The sequence below is a fragment of the Schistocerca cancellata genome, chromosome 4 (genome assembly GCF_023864275.1).
Source record: "Schistocerca cancellata isolate TAMUIC-IGC-003103 chromosome 4, iqSchCanc2.1, whole genome shotgun sequence".
NCBI lineage: Eukaryota > Metazoa > Arthropoda > Insecta > Orthoptera > Acrididae > Schistocerca > Schistocerca cancellata.
In genome coordinates, this window is record NC_064629.1 from 672,497,172 (window position 1) to 672,516,418 (window position 19,247).

General features: G+C 38.2%; 1 protein-coding gene across 1 annotated transcript in view; it reads left to right on the top strand.

Moving 5' to 3' along the window:
- Positions 1-6,903, top strand: part of LOC126183759 (phospholipase A-2-activating protein) — a 118,451-nt gene extending 111,548 nt beyond the window's left edge. Inside the window, exons 12-13 of the mRNA XM_049925987.1 lie at positions 2,045-2,322; positions 5,733-6,903. Coding sequence (XP_049781944.1) covers positions 2,045-2,322; positions 5,733-6,101 — 647 coding nt within the window. The 3' untranslated portion in view covers positions 6,102-6,903. The remainder of the gene's footprint in view (positions 1-2,044; positions 2,323-5,732) is intronic.
- Positions 6,904-19,247: the final 12,344 nt, after the last annotated feature.

Here is a 19,247-nt window from a genome sequence, read left to right on the forward strand (position 1 = left end):
GTCTTGATCAGTGACTGCGAAATGGAGTGAGCATTCATCTGCTCAGCCGTAAGTAAAATATTGATTGCGGAGGTGTAGCAAAGCACTAGGAGGCATGGCAATGCCAGTGTTGCACATTCATTGGTGGGGCATGCAGAGGCTATGCTCTCTTATAGTTTCATTGTGAGATGCCAACCTTGCTTTGGCAACCCATTCTTCGGATGACACCACAGTTGTTTCAATGCCAAATGTTGTGACACAAAGGCTTCCTGCTTCTGGGCCACATCAGGGTGAAAAGTAGATTCAAATGAAATAGTGAGAAGTAATCCCCTCATTACTTAGTTTGTACCTGAATGGATGGTGTGTCCTTTTTATCCACAAAACCTTAGTTTTTTGTTGAAAATATTGAGGGAAAATTCGGGAACTAGTATATATTAGGAAAATGCAGAGAGATTTGATGATTTAAAAAACTGATCTCCACTCAATCACAGGCCTTTTCCCCCATGAGAAGCTTGATGATGTTTTGCTCCACACATTCACCTTAGTCTGGTACAGCCTGTAATTTTCCATTGCTGTGTGTGTGTGTGTGTGTGTGTGTGTGTGTGTGTGTGTGTGTGTGTGTGTGTGTGTGTGCATCTTTGAATGCAATGCAGCAGCAATTCTGCATGGCATGGCTTCATCAAGTTCTTAAAGATTCGATAGGTTTGTGGTAGCAGATGATTACTCATAGGTCATACAGCTCCTATAAATTACGGGCCATTGGTTTGTAGGTATGGCACTGTCACTCGATAGCATCCTGACATTTTCCACTGGGTTCAGAAAAGCTGAATTTGGTGGCCACAACAGAAACGTCTGTTCACTATCATGTTTCTTAAACCACAGTACCATGATTCTGGATACATGAAACATACAGTTATCAAGCTGGAACATGCCATTGCCATTGGGGAAGACATCATGTATGAACGGATACAGGTGATCTGCAATAATGTTCACGTAACCAACAGCTATCATGATGCCATTGATTACTGTGGTACTGTGGGAGGCCTAATTGACTCTCACACATAGCATAATACTGCCGCCCCCCCCCCCCCCCCCTCCCACCAGCTGGCCCGCATCCATGGCATGGTGCAAGTTTTGAACAGCTATTTTGGACAAGACCATGAACCTGTTGTAACAAGAAACATGATTATTCCAACCACGCAACACATTTCCATTGATACACAGTCCAGTGCCAATGAGAGATTAGAGCCCACACAGAAGCATACCGACAATCCTTCTTTCCACGAACAATAAGAGACTGGAGTAGAGGGGAGAACCGATAGAGGTACTCAAGGTACCCTCCGCCACAAACCGTCAGGTGGCTTGCGGAGTATGGATGTAGATGTAGATGTAGATCCCCTGCCCACTGCAATCGTAGCTGATGATGTTGTCATGTCAGCATAGGAACATGTGGGGGTTGTCTGCTGTAGAACCCCATGTTCAATAATGTTTCATGGTGAAATGTGTATCATTTGTGTTTTGAATATTCATTGCAATGTGGAAGATTAGCATTATATTTGATGTCTTGTATAGTATGTGATGGAAGAATGTTTTCATTGTTATTTTGCCCCTTTGTGTTTTGCCCCTTTGTGTATGGTACCAAGCAATATTGATGAATTACACACGTGAGCTTGAAGGGTTGTTAACATGGGCGAGAGACATTAACTAATATTTGTCCTCTGTTCTCTGCAAGGAACCAATTTATTTTCATATATTTCCTGTTAAGTGTGGTGTTTTATCCTTGTTACATCTTACCATAAATGCTTCTAGTATGTCTTAACAGAATAAGTGGTGTGTAATCTAATGTTCAATGTATCTCTGTCTCCAGCAGTGCTGTATCCCTCTAGAGAGTGATCATGATTTTGTTTTGAGACCTAGAAAATAGTCAAAATGTGTATTGTGTGACACTTATATATTAGTATTGGTGTTTCTTTTGTTAGTTAGTGGCAAAACACATTATATCCATGTTTAACCATACTTTAGTTTCTTTTGTTAACTGCTGTAACACAGTGTTATATGTTTACAGACTGTCTTGTTCCTGCATTGGACCTGTTGAGGGTGGCGGTACGCTCAAAACCTGTTTTCCAAAGGCTATTCAGTGTCCGTAATGGTTACGACATCCTGACTGTGATTGATAAATACATGCAACCAATCTATGGTTCTGATGTGTTGCGTGTGCTTTCTTTACGTACAATATGTAATTTAATGGTTCATGAAGAAGGGAGAAAATTGTTCCTGGCTCAGAGAGATAGTATCCTTGATGTAATCAAAAGATATAGGAAACCCTATTCTAAGCATATGCAGGTACAGTATCTTCAAACAGTATCTTCAATGTCGATATTCTGGTCTTTTTTAGATTAATATCCTGAGCCACTTGGTAAGTAGAGCACTAATTTTGTTGGAACCCGGGATTGAACAATAGAACTTGCGGAAATGTAAGAACACAAAATTTGGAAACAAAGGAGTCTGCTTTGTAAAATACAGAAGAGTAGGAGACAGAGAAGTTAAGTAATCTGACTCTGGTAAATATAAGGCATATAGAATTACTGTAAATAGGATAACAGATTGAGGGATTATAACTGAATGCAGGTGTCAGGTCAGACCAGAAAGCTCATAATACTTTGTGAGAAGGCTCTTTATTGGTGAGGGAATTTCAGTAACAGTGATTCATTCCTGGGCACAGTGATTGTTATTTACAGCTCTGGCATAGTGTGAGGTTTACTTTCTCCAGTACTGTGTGGTATAATGTGGTAGGTGTGTGTGTGTGTGTGTGTGTGTGTGTGTGTGTGTGTGTGTGTGTGTGTGTGTGTGAGAGAGAGAGAGAGAGAGAGAGAGAGAGAGAGAGAGAGAGAGAATGATTTTATTATTGAAATGGTGTGGAATGAATCAGTTTGTGGGAAACGAAATCAATGAAGCTATTGTGTTTTAGTCCTACTTGTGCAGTTACACTGAAAAATTAGGATTTTTTTAATTTTTTTTATATATACTGGCTACCAGTCTTCAAATAGAAATTCGTCCATGAAATAGGAGTGGTCCAGGAGAAATTTATATTGAAATTGTCTTAAAACTTGCTTTGCTACCTGTCAGAATTTTTAGGTTATTGGGAATATGATTAACAATTTTGTTACTTCATATTGAACTCCTTTCTGAGCCAGTGGCATCTTTAATAATGGGTAATAAAGGTCACTTTTTCTCTAGTGTTCTAGGGGTGGACGTAGTTGTTCTTCTCAAATTTTGGTGGGCTGTTTATGATGAAATTCATTAGCAGATATATGTATTGTGATGCTGCAGTTAAAACGCCTAACTCCTTGAAGAGATACCTACATGATGACCGCATGTGAACACCATATATTATTCTTGCTGCTTGCTTTTGTACGATCAGTACTTTCTAAGTGGTGAGTTAACCCCAGAAAATTATTCCATGAGACATTGTTGACAGGAAATGTGCAAAATGTCAGGATGGTCACATGTTGGTTTCCAAGACTAGCAATTTTACGAAGAGCGAAAATAGCTAACATAATTGTTTGATAAGCTCAACAATGTGCTTCTTCAGATTCAAGTTTTCATCAGTACATACAGCCAAATATTTGGGGCATTCTACACTGCTTACTGACTCCTGTTCATGTGCTAAATCAATTGTTGTTATGACTGTTAATTGTGCAGAACTGAATTAGTGTGTTTTTCAAAATGTAGGGAGAGTCAATTTTCAGAGAACCACTTAATAAGCCACACGTCTTTCTTTCTAATGGGATTTATTATAACAGTAGTATCATATGCAAAGAGTCTTAGCTAACTGAAGAAGACAAAGTGGAACAAAGGGAAGTAAGAGGATAAGGCTTCATTGCCTGTACGAAGACCATGATATTATCAATGAAACTAAACCAAATGAAAGATTTAGAATACTGATGGATATGTAGGATTCTTACAGATGGCCTTGAACATGGTAGCATTAGACAATGCCATAAAAAAGCCCATGATAGTTTTATGGATTTGTTGTAAATTTTAATATCAATTTTGAAGCAGAGGAAGGTGATATTGATTGTGAGAGGTAAAATACTAGGTGATAATGGGGAAAGGAACTGTGGAGAAATAATGTAGGAAGTGGTTTGTTTTTCAGGTATAGGATAACATATTGTGACAAATGAGTTGGATGTGTTCAGCCACCAGTGCATAGATCCTTCCAGTGAGGGCACCAAAAACAGGTACATTTTGTGTGTACAGGCTTATAGACCTCAGGAAACACATACAAATTGGGGGAAATCAGGAAGGAAATGGCCCCATAAGGCATATGTTGGGATGTGTCAGGGAAATTTAGAGAGGACTTCATTCCATTTTAATGGTCTTACAATGGACAAGGCAAGGGGAGGTGTCAACCATGACGTATTAATGAATAATCCCAGAACAGTCCATAGAAAATTTGGATTGATGGACTAGTATTCACTTAACACTTAGTTCTTCAGTCTATTGAATTCATTTTACTGATATACAGTTATGGTAACAGAATACTTACAAATTCTATTTTAATATAACCCAATTCAAAGTTTGTGTGGTGTCAGGTGGAGGAAGTAGGATGCTCTTTTGTGAAGGCATTTTGAAATATAGAATTTTATTTTTTGCGTTCCTCTATCTGTGAGAGACAGTATGGAAGATTTCAATGTATTTATCAACTTTAAAATAGGATCAAAATGTAACTGGATTCTCTAAAAAAAAAAAATTACTTAGAGCTGAAAAGTGTTGTAAGTTTCTTACAGTATGCAAGTTACTATGAATTTCTATGTTATCAGTTTCCCTGAATTTTATTCTGAAGTGATGGAGAGTAATACTCTTTATGACCCAAGCATTTTCCAATTTGTACCATTACACCCAAGACGATCTTCAGACTTTTATCATTTTACTTGATGTGCATATTCCCAGAGTGGCATTTATAATGACATTTGAGTGTCTTTGACTGTCGCTTATCAGTTCTTCTGTTTAGTTAATAACATTTCATGTAATCACATTTTTCAAAGGGAGTACATCTCACATTATTGGTGTAATGCGTTTGCTGTTGTCAACAGAAGGCAAGGTGCTTGGATGCACATGTAAAGCTGCTTTTCTCGTCCTTGCCAAATTTGAAATATATGAAAAGTTCCGGTTGTGAATATCGAATTATTTAGGAATAAAGATGACGACTCACTAAAGGCAGAAGCACTGCGTACTCGACAGACACACACACAAAAAGTACAGAGCTTTACTTTGCTAACTTTTGGAATGCAATTCCTTTCTCAAGCATGTAGGAGAAACATGCATGGGTGCGCGCGCCACACACACACACACACACACACACACACACACACACACACACACACACACACACACACGGCTAGCTTTAAGAATGGAATTGCTTTCTCAAGCGGTAGGCGGAAGCAATTCTATTCTGAAAGCTAGCAAAGTAAAGCTCTGTACCTTTTGTGTGTGTATCAGTCAACAACACAGTGCTTCTGCCGTTAGGTGAGTTGTCTCCTTTATTCCTAAATAACTTGTTAAATAGGTATTACCTACAAGACACTATGTGGTTCTATAAAATCATTGTTCCAGCACATCTAATCTGTCTTCATGTGTATTGTGTATTCAAACTGGGAATCTATTTTAATGTTCCATTTGTGGTGTTTAGAGTTGTTTTCATGGATTTATAGACCAATTGTTTTTACATGAAATGTATCTTTTATTATTAGATGGCCGTGGCCACCGTTCTGCTAAATCTGAGTGTGGCGGCGAATCATGACAGAGATGTTGCTACACTGACGGGTGTAGCACTGACCCTTGGGGCCGTTTTTCCGCACATCAGAGAGAGTGAAGCTAGCTTCCGGGCTCTTGTTGCCCTGGGAACTTGCATGTGGGATTTTGATGGTAAAGATTGGGATGAACCATTGCTACTTGTAACAACAAATGCTCAAATTATGGAACACATAAAGCACATAGCTGCATCTAGTTTTGGCGCACCATCATCAGCAAGTGATGAAAGACACAAGCTTCTGGAAAAATTGAATGCTTGTGCTGAAGAATTGTTAAGAAAATTACAGGGAACTACTAAGGACAATTAGAAACCTAACTTGTCAAAATTTGTTGTTTAATTACTTTCAATTTTAGACTGATTAATTTAATGTGAATTCTATATTTTCATAATATTTGATGCAAAGGAGTCAAAGCATAACTTATATGAATGTGATATTATTAATAAGTTACAAAGAAATGTTTTTTGTCTGTGCCAAACAGTCATTATCCAAACTGCACTTAATCCAAGACGAAGTCAAATGAAATTTGAAATTTGTATTACCTGTTTTGATGCTTGAGACCCCTCATGCAAACTGAAATTAATTATAAATGTAAAATGAGATGAAATCCAGTGTTTGAATTTTACATTGAATTCCAGTTTCAATTCAGTTATGTGTTCTTGTTCAATGTAACTGTTCAATGTAACTGTTCAATGTAGTTGTTCAATGTAACTATTCAGTGTAACTGTTCACTGTAACTGTTCAATGTAGTTGTTCAATGTAGTAGTTCAGTGTTCTTGTTCGGTGTTTTCAAAAAACTTTGTGTGTTAATTCTTAGTTGTAAGCATGAGCCGACTTTGATTTTTTGTTTGGAACACAAGAATTAAAAACCAAAAAAACTTGCAACTTCAAGGGCCTAAATTGAAGATTGTAGAAGGAAACCCAACTGTGTCTCGATACCTGTTTGTCATTATGAAAAACCATTCCACAGACTGCAGTTACTTACCTGGAGCATAACAAAACAAATTTTTAAATGGTTTTGTGAAAACACACAAATTTTAAGATTATTTATTTACTGTGAGATATTTTGTTCTTAAAGCAAAAAAAAAAAAAAAAAGATAAAAAGGAAAAAGTTCCAACCAAATTATTTGTGATGTCCCCACAAAACTGTTAATTTGAAAATAAAGATTATTGTTTGTGGATGTAAAATTTTTCTCTTTAGCACCTATAGAATTTCAGTACTCTGTATAGCCCATACAAAAACTAGAATTGAATGATAAAGATGCAGCAACACAACAATATTTGTATGTATGTTGATGCTTTCTTTTACTGGTGTCCATTATTGTCGAGACTGTTAATACCATTTATTGTGAAAAGGATAGATTGCTACTCACCATATAGAGTAGTGCTGAGTTGCAGACATGCACAACAAAAATAGTGCTGTATAGTTAAGCTTCTGGCCAAAAGGCCTTCTTCTAAAGTAGAAAACACACGCACACACACACACACACACACACACACACACACACACACACACACACACACACTCGCGCGCGACCACTGTTTGGCCGTTGAGGCTGGACTGCATATAGCAACTGCCAGTTGGCAGTTGCTGTTGTTTGTAGTTCAGCTTCGGTGGTTTTTGTGTGTGTGTGTGTATGTTTTCTACTTTAGGAGGAGGTCTTTTGACTGGAAGCTTTTTGTGAGGTGAATGAAATATGATGTCTTTGTGGATATGGAAAGTGTTTTTGATACAGTTTTGAAATCTTTATATGTGTATTTCAAGCACAGCATTTGAAACTTTTGATATTTAAGATGGTAGTGCATACTGTCTGCTGCATCTGTGTACTAAGTGAGCCATGTGTTAGGAAAATTTGAGTGTATACCATGTTCTGCCTTTTATATTTTTGGGTTCTCATGTGTACATACAACAATTTCTAATTAGATGGGGCCTCCATAACAATCTTCTGATGTATGGTGGTTTTGTTTTTTTGTGCTGTGTTGTATGTAGATTGCTGCAAATTAGTATTAGTGTACAAATGTGTTGTGGAACTGACTTACTCTGTCCATTTGCCTTTATGTGGTCAGTTCCTGTTTTCAGGGGCAATTTGGTGTCAAATCCAGTTTTATTTTGTGTGTGTGATAGTTACCTTTGCATTTTGTTCTCCTTCTGTTGTACTGAGACATCTTGAAAATTTTACTGTGGTCATTCCTCCACTGACAATCTTTTGTTTGTGCACGCTGTAGTAATGTCCTCATGGTCTTTTCATTGTCTTCTCAAGCTTCATTCCGTAGCTGCTGTTATGGCTATACTTTCAAATAGTACACTTTCAGTTTGATTTATGGAGATATTAGCTAGAGCCAATTATCAGAGAACCTGTAACTAGGTTTCCAGTTTGCAGATATTATTCTTAGTTATGGAAAGTATTTTGTGTTCCTTGGTTACTCTTAAATATCCTGATAAATTCTATAATATTTTGTGTTAGGTGATGTGTACAACAACAGGATTCCTTCTGTCAGTTCAGTTGTTCATGTTGTGGAATCTGCTTTCACTGCCCTGTGTGGAATATTTATATTCTGTAATAATTCTGTGTAATTTCTTGTTTACATTACTTGCTGTTAATTTCATTTCACTGTAGTGAGTAGGGATTCCCAAGAGAAGGCTTGATATTGGTTATTTTAAGACCTTTGTGAAATTAGAATGGCTAGCTGTTTGATGTTGCTTATTTTGTTCACTGACCTGTAGGCTTTCTGGAACTAATTTTGTCCAGTGAGTGAGATGGCGAATTACGAGCACCTCATAGAGATTATTCAAGCCTGGTTACGGTGGCAAACCAAAGGTTTTCATGCTGGTGGCTGAATGGTGTTAACAGCCCTCTTCTACCATGTGCATTATGTTCACTTTGGTGACTGCAGTTTATTGCAACAGTGAATCATGGATAGAGAGAACTGGATCTTATTTCACTCACACACATGAAACATTAGTGTGCCACGTATGAGAGACCTGCCACACATCTCAGGCGTGAGGGAATCTGTTTGAGTTTGTTCTCATGCCATAACTTATCATACGCCTAAAATAAAGTCATAAAGAGAATATGCTGCCTGTTATTTGGCAGGTTGTGTACAGACCCCTTAGACCACCGTGACTGTGAAAAAAATTCCAAGGACTGCTTGGAACTCCTCAATACCCCGTAAGAACCCCTTATATTATCATCATGCAAAAACTATGTGCCTTCAAACGTGTGTATTATCACTACAGAATTTTTTTTTCAGTGGATCATGGTCACAAAATGAATGGCAATGCTCTTAGTGTGGCCGGCCACTGTGGCCGAGCGGTTCTAGGCGCTTCAGTTCGGAACCATGCTGCTGCTGCAGTTGCAGGTTTGAATCCTACCTCGGGCATGGATGTGTGTGATGTCCTTAGGTTAGTTAGGTTTAAGTAGTTCTAAGTCTAGAGGACTGATGACCTCAGATGTTAAGTCCCTTAGTCATTCAGCTCAAGCACAGTGGTGACTGGCTCATATGACCCTAATAATAACACCTACTCATCTACAGCCAGAAGAGAAAGACACTCCCTTCCCTCCTCACTCTCTTGTGAAGCTCCATAAAGTGGTTAGCAGCAGTGTTGCCAAATTGTGGGTAATTACCCAGAATTTGGGTATTTTGTGAGCTTGGGGCCTGTACATAAATTACATATTACATCACTGGATTGTTTATACAGAACTTTAAACTTGTGGGTATTTTTGTTGGAGTCGGAGGGTAAATAAGAAATTTCAGATCAGCAGTGTTGTTTTGTTATTTCCCCAGTCATCTTTCTACTGATACAATCACTCTGTGTACATGTTTCACTGGTAAATGAAAAGATCTGTTGATTAATTGTTTTTACTGGTAAGTACAATTTTTAAATTGCTTTTCATAAACACTGTAAAAGCTCATTAAGCCACTAATCTGTATTTAAAGCTTTTTCTAAAATGTATTATTTTAAGCTCATGTTGGACCACTACTATTGCAATAGTATTAATATTAATTTTTTTATATTGGCACACATTAAAAAAACCTGGAATCTTGTTTAACTTTTTATTGCCAGTCCTTTAAAATTTTTCAATAAATGAATTGTAATACCACATATTTCTGATGATAACCTATGAAAGAATAGAGCTGTTATGTGTGTCTGTGATGGAAAAAAAGGGGAGAGAGAGAGAGAGAGAGAGAGAGAGAGAGAGAGAGAGAGAGAGAGAGAGAGAGAGAGAGAGACAGACAGACAGACAGAAATAATCCATTCCATGGTGCAACAACTTTTTAAAACTGGGTGTATTCATAAGGAATGACCCATGTTTGATATTTTATTATCTGCTTATGTTTCTAGATGGTCCCCCCTTCCCCACAGGAATATTGCCTCAATTTACATGATATAGCACTGGATGGAAAATGTATCTTCAATTTAAACTGGCTAGAATATAAATTGTATAATGATCGGCTTTTAGCATATGACACGGATAAACATACAGCAAAATGCATTTCGTGCAACAAAGACTCTTCCATTGCCAGTTTGGCAGAATCTGGCCTTGAAATTGTGTATGGGTTATGAGAAACATCTAGCCACTTTAAAAGCAATGTTGTCTTCTAGAAAAAATGCATTTAAATTTGTTTCAAAGCCAGCAGCCTCTTCCGAGCAGCTGGATGCAACAGAGAATGATGGTCCACTTGGAAAAGAAGTGGAAATGAAAATGCTGACTTACCTGGAGATATCAGGGATGCTGGATACAGCAATACTGTGTGTGTTGAGAACTATCAAATGCTATCAGTCATACAAATCAAACATAGACATTCATAAAGTTTTCAGAATTGTGTTTCCTGACAGTGTTGTTGCTGCAACTTCACATGTGGTGGATAGTAAACTGCTTACATAGCAGTGTCTGGCTGGCGCCACACTTTAACAGTATTCTGCTAAAAGATTTAGAAGTAAAGAATTTGTTCTCATCTGTGATGAAACGTTGAATCCTAAAATTTAATGAAGCAGATGGGCATTTATGTAAGATTTCAGTTAAATGAAGATATCAAAACATCAGTTTTTCTTGGCCATGCTGTTGCAAGTGACATGTTAGAAAATCTGCTAAATTGAGTTTTGACCTTTTGATTTAAAAATATGTTAAAATTGTCTATGAACAGCTCAAACATCAACTTAAAATCATATAAACCGATAGAACACATCCTTTATGATTATAACAATCACCTAATGAATAAGGGGGCTTGTGCATTGGACATGTTTTCAGACTATAGTTTGAATCATTAGATTGGGACATTCAAAAGACATGTCACTTGCCAATTATTCAAATGTTCTCCAGCTAGGAGAGGCTTTTAGTACCATTGATGTGACATGCTTCCCTTTGAAATTTGTTTCCCACAAATGGTTAGAAAATGTCTGTATGTGAGAGAGTACCAAAAATTTTTCCAGCACTGCAAATATATTTTAAACAGGTGGAGGGGGGGAAATTTAAGGAGCCACCAGCCAAATCATTTGAAAATATTTGGTATAGTATCAAAGATAATTTGCTTCTTGTAAAACTTAACACTTTTTTAGATATTGCAGACATTACACAGCTTTTCCTTAAATCATATCAGACTGATAAACCTATGCACCCTTACATGAGTGACGATATTAAAAAAGTGATTATTCGATTAATGCAAATAATTTTTAAACAATATTTGTTGAATAATTTAACTGTAGTCCACTTAATAAAAGTTGAACTCAATAACTCTAAGAACCACCTTCCCACAATAAAAGTTGACCTTGGTTTTGTTGGTGAAAAACAGATTAAAGTACTATATTCTTCTAAAAAGATTTTCAGGGAGGAAATACTTTATATAGGGATGTAAAATCTAAGCTAACCAAAATGATATCAGTTATTATTTCAAAATCACCAGCAATTTTCAGTATTGTAAGGAATTTATCGTGTTCAGTATCAATAACTGTAGTGAAAGGGGACCAAAATTGTATGAGGAAGACAAGACACCTAAGTAGCTTTTCAGTATTGTGAAAATTGCAAATTATGATTACATTCAGGCAGATTTCGTCAATGACACTGTGAAAACAGTGAAGAATTTTTAAATTTTCGTAAAGAATCAATGAGACTGGGCAATTTCTTTTCATGTCATTTAAAAACGAAACACACAAAAGCTTGGCCATGTATCCAGAAGTTTCTTCTATGAAACCATGGCCAAGCAGTCGTGGAAAGAGGTTTTTAGCATTAACAAAAAGAAAAGTTTAAAATCTTAAACAACAATCGTACATAGCTTCAAGATTCTGTTGTGCTTATACGTATGGTGACATAACTACAATTGTTGTTGAAGAATTGCGCAACTTTGATTTGATGGCAAGACATCATTATACTCAGTACCTTGAAGATGGAAAAAAAATGCTAAACAAAAAATGAAGACTAAGATTGATGACCATGATGAAAATGAATTTAAAAAGAAAAAGTATCTACAGTGTTACATACAAGACCTTACAAAATGTGCAGATGAATTTTCTGACCAGACAGAAGCAACATAATATGACTTTGTTAACAATAAACAATAGCTTGAGACAGTCTGCAAAAAACAAACAAAAAGAGAGGGAGAGAATAAACAAATAATTTCAAAGTAACAAATTAGCTATAATATATTGTTTCATGTAGCACATACTTCTGCTCTAATCGTAGTTCTATAGACGTTTTCCAATATTTTTTGTTTTTAGTTAAATGTTGCTTTTGTATGTCGTATCCTTCCGTTTTATCATTTATTGTAATTTTTAAAGTATGGAATACAAAGATGACTTTCCTTTTGTTATTGCTACTGATTTATATTTTCTGTATTACATCTATGATTCAGTTGAAATATTCAAGAGCAGAAAATATGGACTCATTTCTTACATGGATAAAAGTAATGTTGCCTTTTGAATTTTTCATAAACATAATGAAATTAACAGGATTCACCTTCATAGAGAAAGTGAAATAAACATATGATGCATATAAAAAGGTTCAACTGATTATTGCTGTTGTAAAATAATAAATTTTAGAAGTTGAATTACCATATTTTTTCATGTATGGAGTGTCCCCCCCTCCCCCGCCCACGGTTTCACAATTTACTTAAAAAAATTGATGTGCTCTTGGCACATAATGAGTGTTGAGGGTTTATTTGGTCTGAATATATGACTATTCTGTATTTGAATTTATCAAACCAATATTGTGAATACTGTGCAATTTTAGCACAAACTCTTTGATTCTAAAAGCATGACATTTGTTTGAAATCTTTTTTCCCCAAATTTGGCATTAAAAATTACTGTGCGCATGCTTGTGCCACATACATAAAATAATATGGGTTGGAGACTCCGTGGATACTGTTTGGATTTTTTCTTGCCAACTGTATATGTACCCTGTATTAGTCTGGCACTTCATACACTTAATTTCATGTGTCCATGATGTTAGTTGATCAGATGACTAAGCTGAACAAAAGGCAAAGACAAGAAATGGGGCACATCTGGTGTGTTGAAGCATGTTCATAATTATTTCATTATTAGTTTCATGTGTAGAAAGACTTTGAATCCGTCAGGGATACTGTAGGAGTGTAGAGACATTGCGACAAACTGTACTTGTGAAATCGGCTGTATCAAGTTGTCACAAAGCTGCCCAGAATTAATGAACTTAGTGAGCATTACTGACCAAGGTGGCACAATTGTTAAGACGCTGGACCCACATTCAGGAGGGGTGGGATTCAAATCCAACCATCATCTATAGCTGCACATAGGAATTCCATGTAATTCAACGATTAAAACTCTAACACTGCCAATAGCTTGGGTGGATGCCCAAGGGCTAACATCTAACCCACCAAAAGAGCATAAGAGTGAAGCCATCTGGTACACCCATTAAATAAAGTAAAAGCAAAGAATTGTAATTAGGCACTTTTAAAAAAAATCAGTTTACTGTTGTTAGATGTGAGCAAAGTAACTTTAGAAAAATTTGCTCATGTTACAGTCAGGAGGATTAAAAGAAGCAGCAGGTACCTTAAAATATACCACGATACTGCATAACAGCACTGTTACGGTTAAGACTATTGCAGGTTACAAGATGGTTTAAGGTGAAGAAATTGGATGTCTCATTGCTTGTGAAACATAAAACACAGTTTTTATATGGGCGTTGAAATGACACAATATTATGAATCCATGCTTTACATCTTCTGCCACATTCCTGTGGGAAACTTCAGCCAAAAAAAAAAAATAAAAAAAAATAGGTATATGTGTGCAGGAAACATACATTAAAGATCCTGATGCCCTGTACAAAAAAGGCAACATGGCAGTGAGAGAGCAAAAGATGTTCTGAGTGTATTTGGCAATGAGAGCATACCACTCCAGCACCTTTACTTCATCTCATGGGCTTAGACATAGTAGACAGAATCAGTTAAACTCTTAACAAGGGCATTTTAAATTTATTTATTGTTTCAATTGTACCATTATCAAATTTTTTACTGGGACTGTGAGATTGTGCTATGAACTGGAATTGTTTTTGGACACTTTACTATGTACAAGGGTAGTTATAAAGTTTTAATTATCCCCTGGAAAAAATTCAAGCTCTGACCAAGGTATTGATGCTGGTGTTAGTCTTTCTTTACATTTTTACCTTTCGTGCAACACGTCTTTCCCAACAATGGGTGACTTTGAAGAGTCCTTCGTGGAGAAGTCTGAATTTTGGCTGTTCAGGGAACATTCCACCTCAAAAATAACCTAGTTTTCATTCTGGAAATGCATGTTGCACAATGGATTGTTTATTCAAAGGAAGAGGAAGAAATTGCTCGGTAGAAATTTTAATGACCTCCTTTGTTATCCACCACTGGATGACTTAATTGAAATTAAATGTTCATGAAGTAAAAACAATGGCTGAAAAAATATATATATATTTTTTAAGATCTCCTTCAATCCATTGCTTGAATTTGTTCTGTCTAAAACTCAGAAAATACTCATATTGTGTTTTTTAAATTAAAGGTTCTCCTTCAATCCATTGCTTGAATTTATTCTGTCTAGAACCCAGATTCTCTTGTAGATCTGGAAACCCTCCTATAGGTTGACATGTTCCTTGAAATAACATAGACAACAAACTGATTTGTACGTAATTTTCACTTTTGATAGTCCTAGATGCCTTGATACCATCAGTTACAATGTTCACTCAGCGAAATACATTCCATTGATACGCAACTCCAGAAAAACTTCACATCTCTCCTTCCTTCCTTCCTTCCTTCCTTCCTTCCTTCCCACCAGACAACATACAGCCAACTCGCACTCAGTTAACATTGTACCAAAGTACATCAGTAAAGATATAGTCTTACGAAGATCGAAACACAGACCATTAAATTGAAAATAATTTACAGAAAATGTAAATCGCTCAGCAGCACAATAAAACACGATAACATATCTTCACATACACAAAAGTATATCTTTTTGTAGTACAGTAATATGATTCCCCCTCCACAGGGGTTAATTGTGTTAGTACAGCATATCATACAGTCAGAGTTTAAAACATTTCAAATGAGATTGAAAAAGGATGTCATAAATTTGAGAATATACGTGGTCCAAACAGTTTATTGCAAGTTACCCTGCCCCCCCCCCCCCCCTCCCCCTCCCAAGAGTTTCACTCGTATTCCACTGCGAAGAAGGAAAGCCTCGCAGACATGCACAATGTTTACAAATTTGAAAAATAGAACATGCAGTAAAACTAGTGTTTATGAAATATCATCATAGATTTCTGTGGCCTTTCAGTTGAAAGCTGGTAAAAGAAGTCATCTGGTGTGTGCTGAATTTGGAGGGTGGTGGATGGTTCTTCATACTGCTGATTGTCTTGATTTTTTAGGTTTTGACACAGCTCCAAGGGTATTTCCTACAACATTTCACAGTGTATCAGCTTCAGAAACCTAAGTTCCCTAATCCCATATATGAAATATTTCAGGAGAAAATTGCAAGATAAACAAGGCTCTCAGAATAAACGTCAAAATGACTTAACTGATTTGAGGTTAGGTGAAAAGAGTACTTGGCCAACCCTTAGGCAAAAGCAAATACTAACCCATCTTGGAAGAAGGGGGGGGGGGAAAAAAATTTGATTTTGTCAGATGCAATTGGAGCAGTCACTACCAAATGTAGATGTTGGTGTGCGGTGGAGGAATGTTGGACATGCAGCGCCGGCTTTAGGGTGGGACGACCCGGGCGGTCGCCCAGGGCGCCGGGGCCCAAGGGGCGCCACATACTAAACGCATGTAAAAAAAAAATTACAATTTACAATCACCCATTTCGCGAAACTAAAATATTATTCAGTCTCATTCAACATACGTCGCTAATCTCACGAATGCGTGATGAATTCGGGGTAGCAGAAGAGAAATCATGCTGAATGCAATCTTCGTATTGTCTGCAACCATCCATGTTTGACGCGGGCTAGCACGGGCTCTACCAAAGCGCCTCTCTTATTTGTTTCAAGAACTGCAACAAGGAAGAGCCCATGCAGCCGCACCATCTCTCATTCACAACAGAAACTACCGGTCGCTCCAAATAAAAGAAAATACAGACTGTGAAATATACATTACAGATGACTGACAGAAAATATAGGTTTATGGCTTACAGTTATATTAAATTCAAAAAAAATATGGTAACCAATTCAAAATTAGTGTTTTTTTGTTATACATATTACCTCCTATATATAAAAATCAATTGTTGTGTGTTAGTCTCACCAAAACAAAGAAATGGCTTGACCAATTTGAATAATTTTTGTTTTGTTTTGTTCGCTTTAATACAGGGGTGCTTCAGAAAAGAAAAGAAGTATTTGGGATATACGAGCCTGTTTCAACCACATTTTACGCATCTTTTTTTTGTTTGGAACACGCAAAAACAATTTTCTGGAGTTTTTGTAGATGTACAGTGCAGTACTACGCAATATTTTTAGACAATTTCCCAAAACGTGAATGCCCAAACAATATATCACTGCTATACTGACTGTTACGGCAGCGACAGCAGCATGCTGGACTGATGTCACAGGCTACACAAGACTCACATGGAGCGTCTTAGCGGGCTTTCAGATTATTTGGATTTCATTTCCATTTAAAAAAATAAAATACTCAAATTTACGATGGAAAAAACCATGTTATGATCATAAGATGACGCCATTAACCACTTAAGACGATTTCTAGAAAACAGTCAAATACCGTGTTGCAAAGCACTGCCAGGTTCGCTATTTATACAATAAAGGGCGCCAACTGGACGACTCGCCTGGGGCACCTGGATGGCTAAGGCCGGCCCTGTGGACATGGATGGAAACTGTCAGGATGTGCCGTATTAAAACTCGGCTGTGATCTTTGAGTGTTTTCTTATTCCCAGCCCCCTCTGTCTGCATCACAGGGTCCCCGATGCTGAGGACGCCACTTTGCTGTCTGAAAAACAGCTTGGCGGGGAAGGGCTACCTCAGTGACCCGTGCAATGTACTGCGGCTTGCCGGCCATGTACAGCTGCAGTGTTTTGATGATGTCAAGAAACGCTGGCAGCTGACTCAGCAGTCTTCGTCCCCGTTGCCTCAGCACCGCTCGCTGGGTGCCGCACGGCAGTCCACTGCATGCTTCTTCACCTCGTGGTTAAGATTGCAGACATCAACAAGCGCCTGCAATCCGACAGCCAAATCTGCAGCACTCGCATCAAGATGCCTCCAGCGTGTGTTGGGTGCCAACAAGACTGCCCGCGGTAGCCAGCCGTCGAGTAGCTTCGCCGCAGTCCGGCTACAGACCCCACGTTGGTCTCAGAGGGCTGAACCAGTGACCCGTTGTGGACTGGAACGCTGGCACCCCATCTGGTACTGTGTGTAACCGGTAGTGTGACATGCCCTGCTGTCCAGGAGAGCTGCCACTCTTGAATCACCCTTGTTAGAAAACCGGCACCTATTTATATATGGCTGTGCGCCTCTGTTTTGCTAACGCGCTGCTCCGAGTCATGTACTCATAACACCTAGGCTGGGTTAGTGGGCCCCTTCTGCCTGTACCTTGCGCCATGCAAACTGCTGTGTTTACTCTTTTCAGTGGTTCTACAGCCCTGTGGCCTCCATTCTACTTCGCAACCGCTCGTAAGCATAACTTCGCAACCGCTCGTAAGCATAACTTACTGTCAACAGGCCTGCCCCTGTCTGTAATTGTGTGATCAGAAATATTGCACCAAATCTAACTTTTTCCTATCTTAAATGGTGGTGCTGCCACATTATTCCCCCTATGGAAAGACCCGGTCCCCGGGTCGACTCGTACTTATGACATATTTACTACTACTAAAACTTAGATGTGGTCTAGTCCTCTTAAAACACATGACATGAGAAAACATAAAAATTCCTTACTGGATGACTACTCCACTTAATGCTCCATCTACCCCTCACCTACCTGTCTTACACCCTGGGTGTCCAATCCACTAGGATTTGGACTACTGTCAGTTCCCTCTTGGAATTGGCTCTCTGCCTGATCAGAATTAAAACAACACACAAAAAAGTTAAGGCCATGAAGGCACTTGGCACAGAGGTGCTCAAAACGGTAGTTACTTGTCATTGCCTTTCCCTGTATTGAGTGACATGCCGCACAAGCTGTTCAGCTGATATGCGCCCCTCTTGCTCTGAAATGAACTAGTTTATGGATCTCAACAGACCTGACTCCAGGGTTTGATTTAACAAGGTCAGATTCTGCCTTGACAGAATTGTGTGACTCCTGAAATTGATGCTTGCAGATAGAAGGTTGGTCCTATTATGTTACACACAGTTCCATTGATTAAAATTCATTTCCCCTTGGGCTCTATATGTTTTGCTTCTGCAAATACTCCCTGCTCAAAACAACTTGCTATTACTATTAAATTTTTGTAGGTGGAGAAGATCCAGTGCATCCCGACCCCTTGTAAGCTCAATTTTGGCTCCACGATGTTCCTTGGACAGTCTATTTCTTTCCTCCTGGCTAAAAATAAATGCACCGTGCATGTGTCAGGATTGGTGCTTATTACCCTGGCTGGACATACCGTTACCTTCCCTGTATGGCAGCTCTGTAATTCCTCCATTGTCATCTTGGTGTACCGGCTGTCAACTGCAGCAATACCTCCTCAGTTTGTTACTTCTACCAACCGGCTCAACGCTCCCCTTTTCAGTGACCTGAGGACAGTGATAACCATCACCCTTCCTACCTCTTCAAAAGACTGCTGTCCCCAGCAGGCTCACAATACTCGAAAACATACACAACATATGAAAACACAATGCCTAATTAATCTACGTAAACCCAATGATACATAACAAGAAAACAAAGTACTACAAATACTCTACTACTTTCTGGATCACAAAGCATCCGGTTTTCCCTGCACTTAACACCTCTCTCCTCTCTCTCTTTCTTCCTCTTCCCTTCCTGTGACATGCCTGGAATCACATCCGGACAATCCTTAAATGGCCACAACTGCCC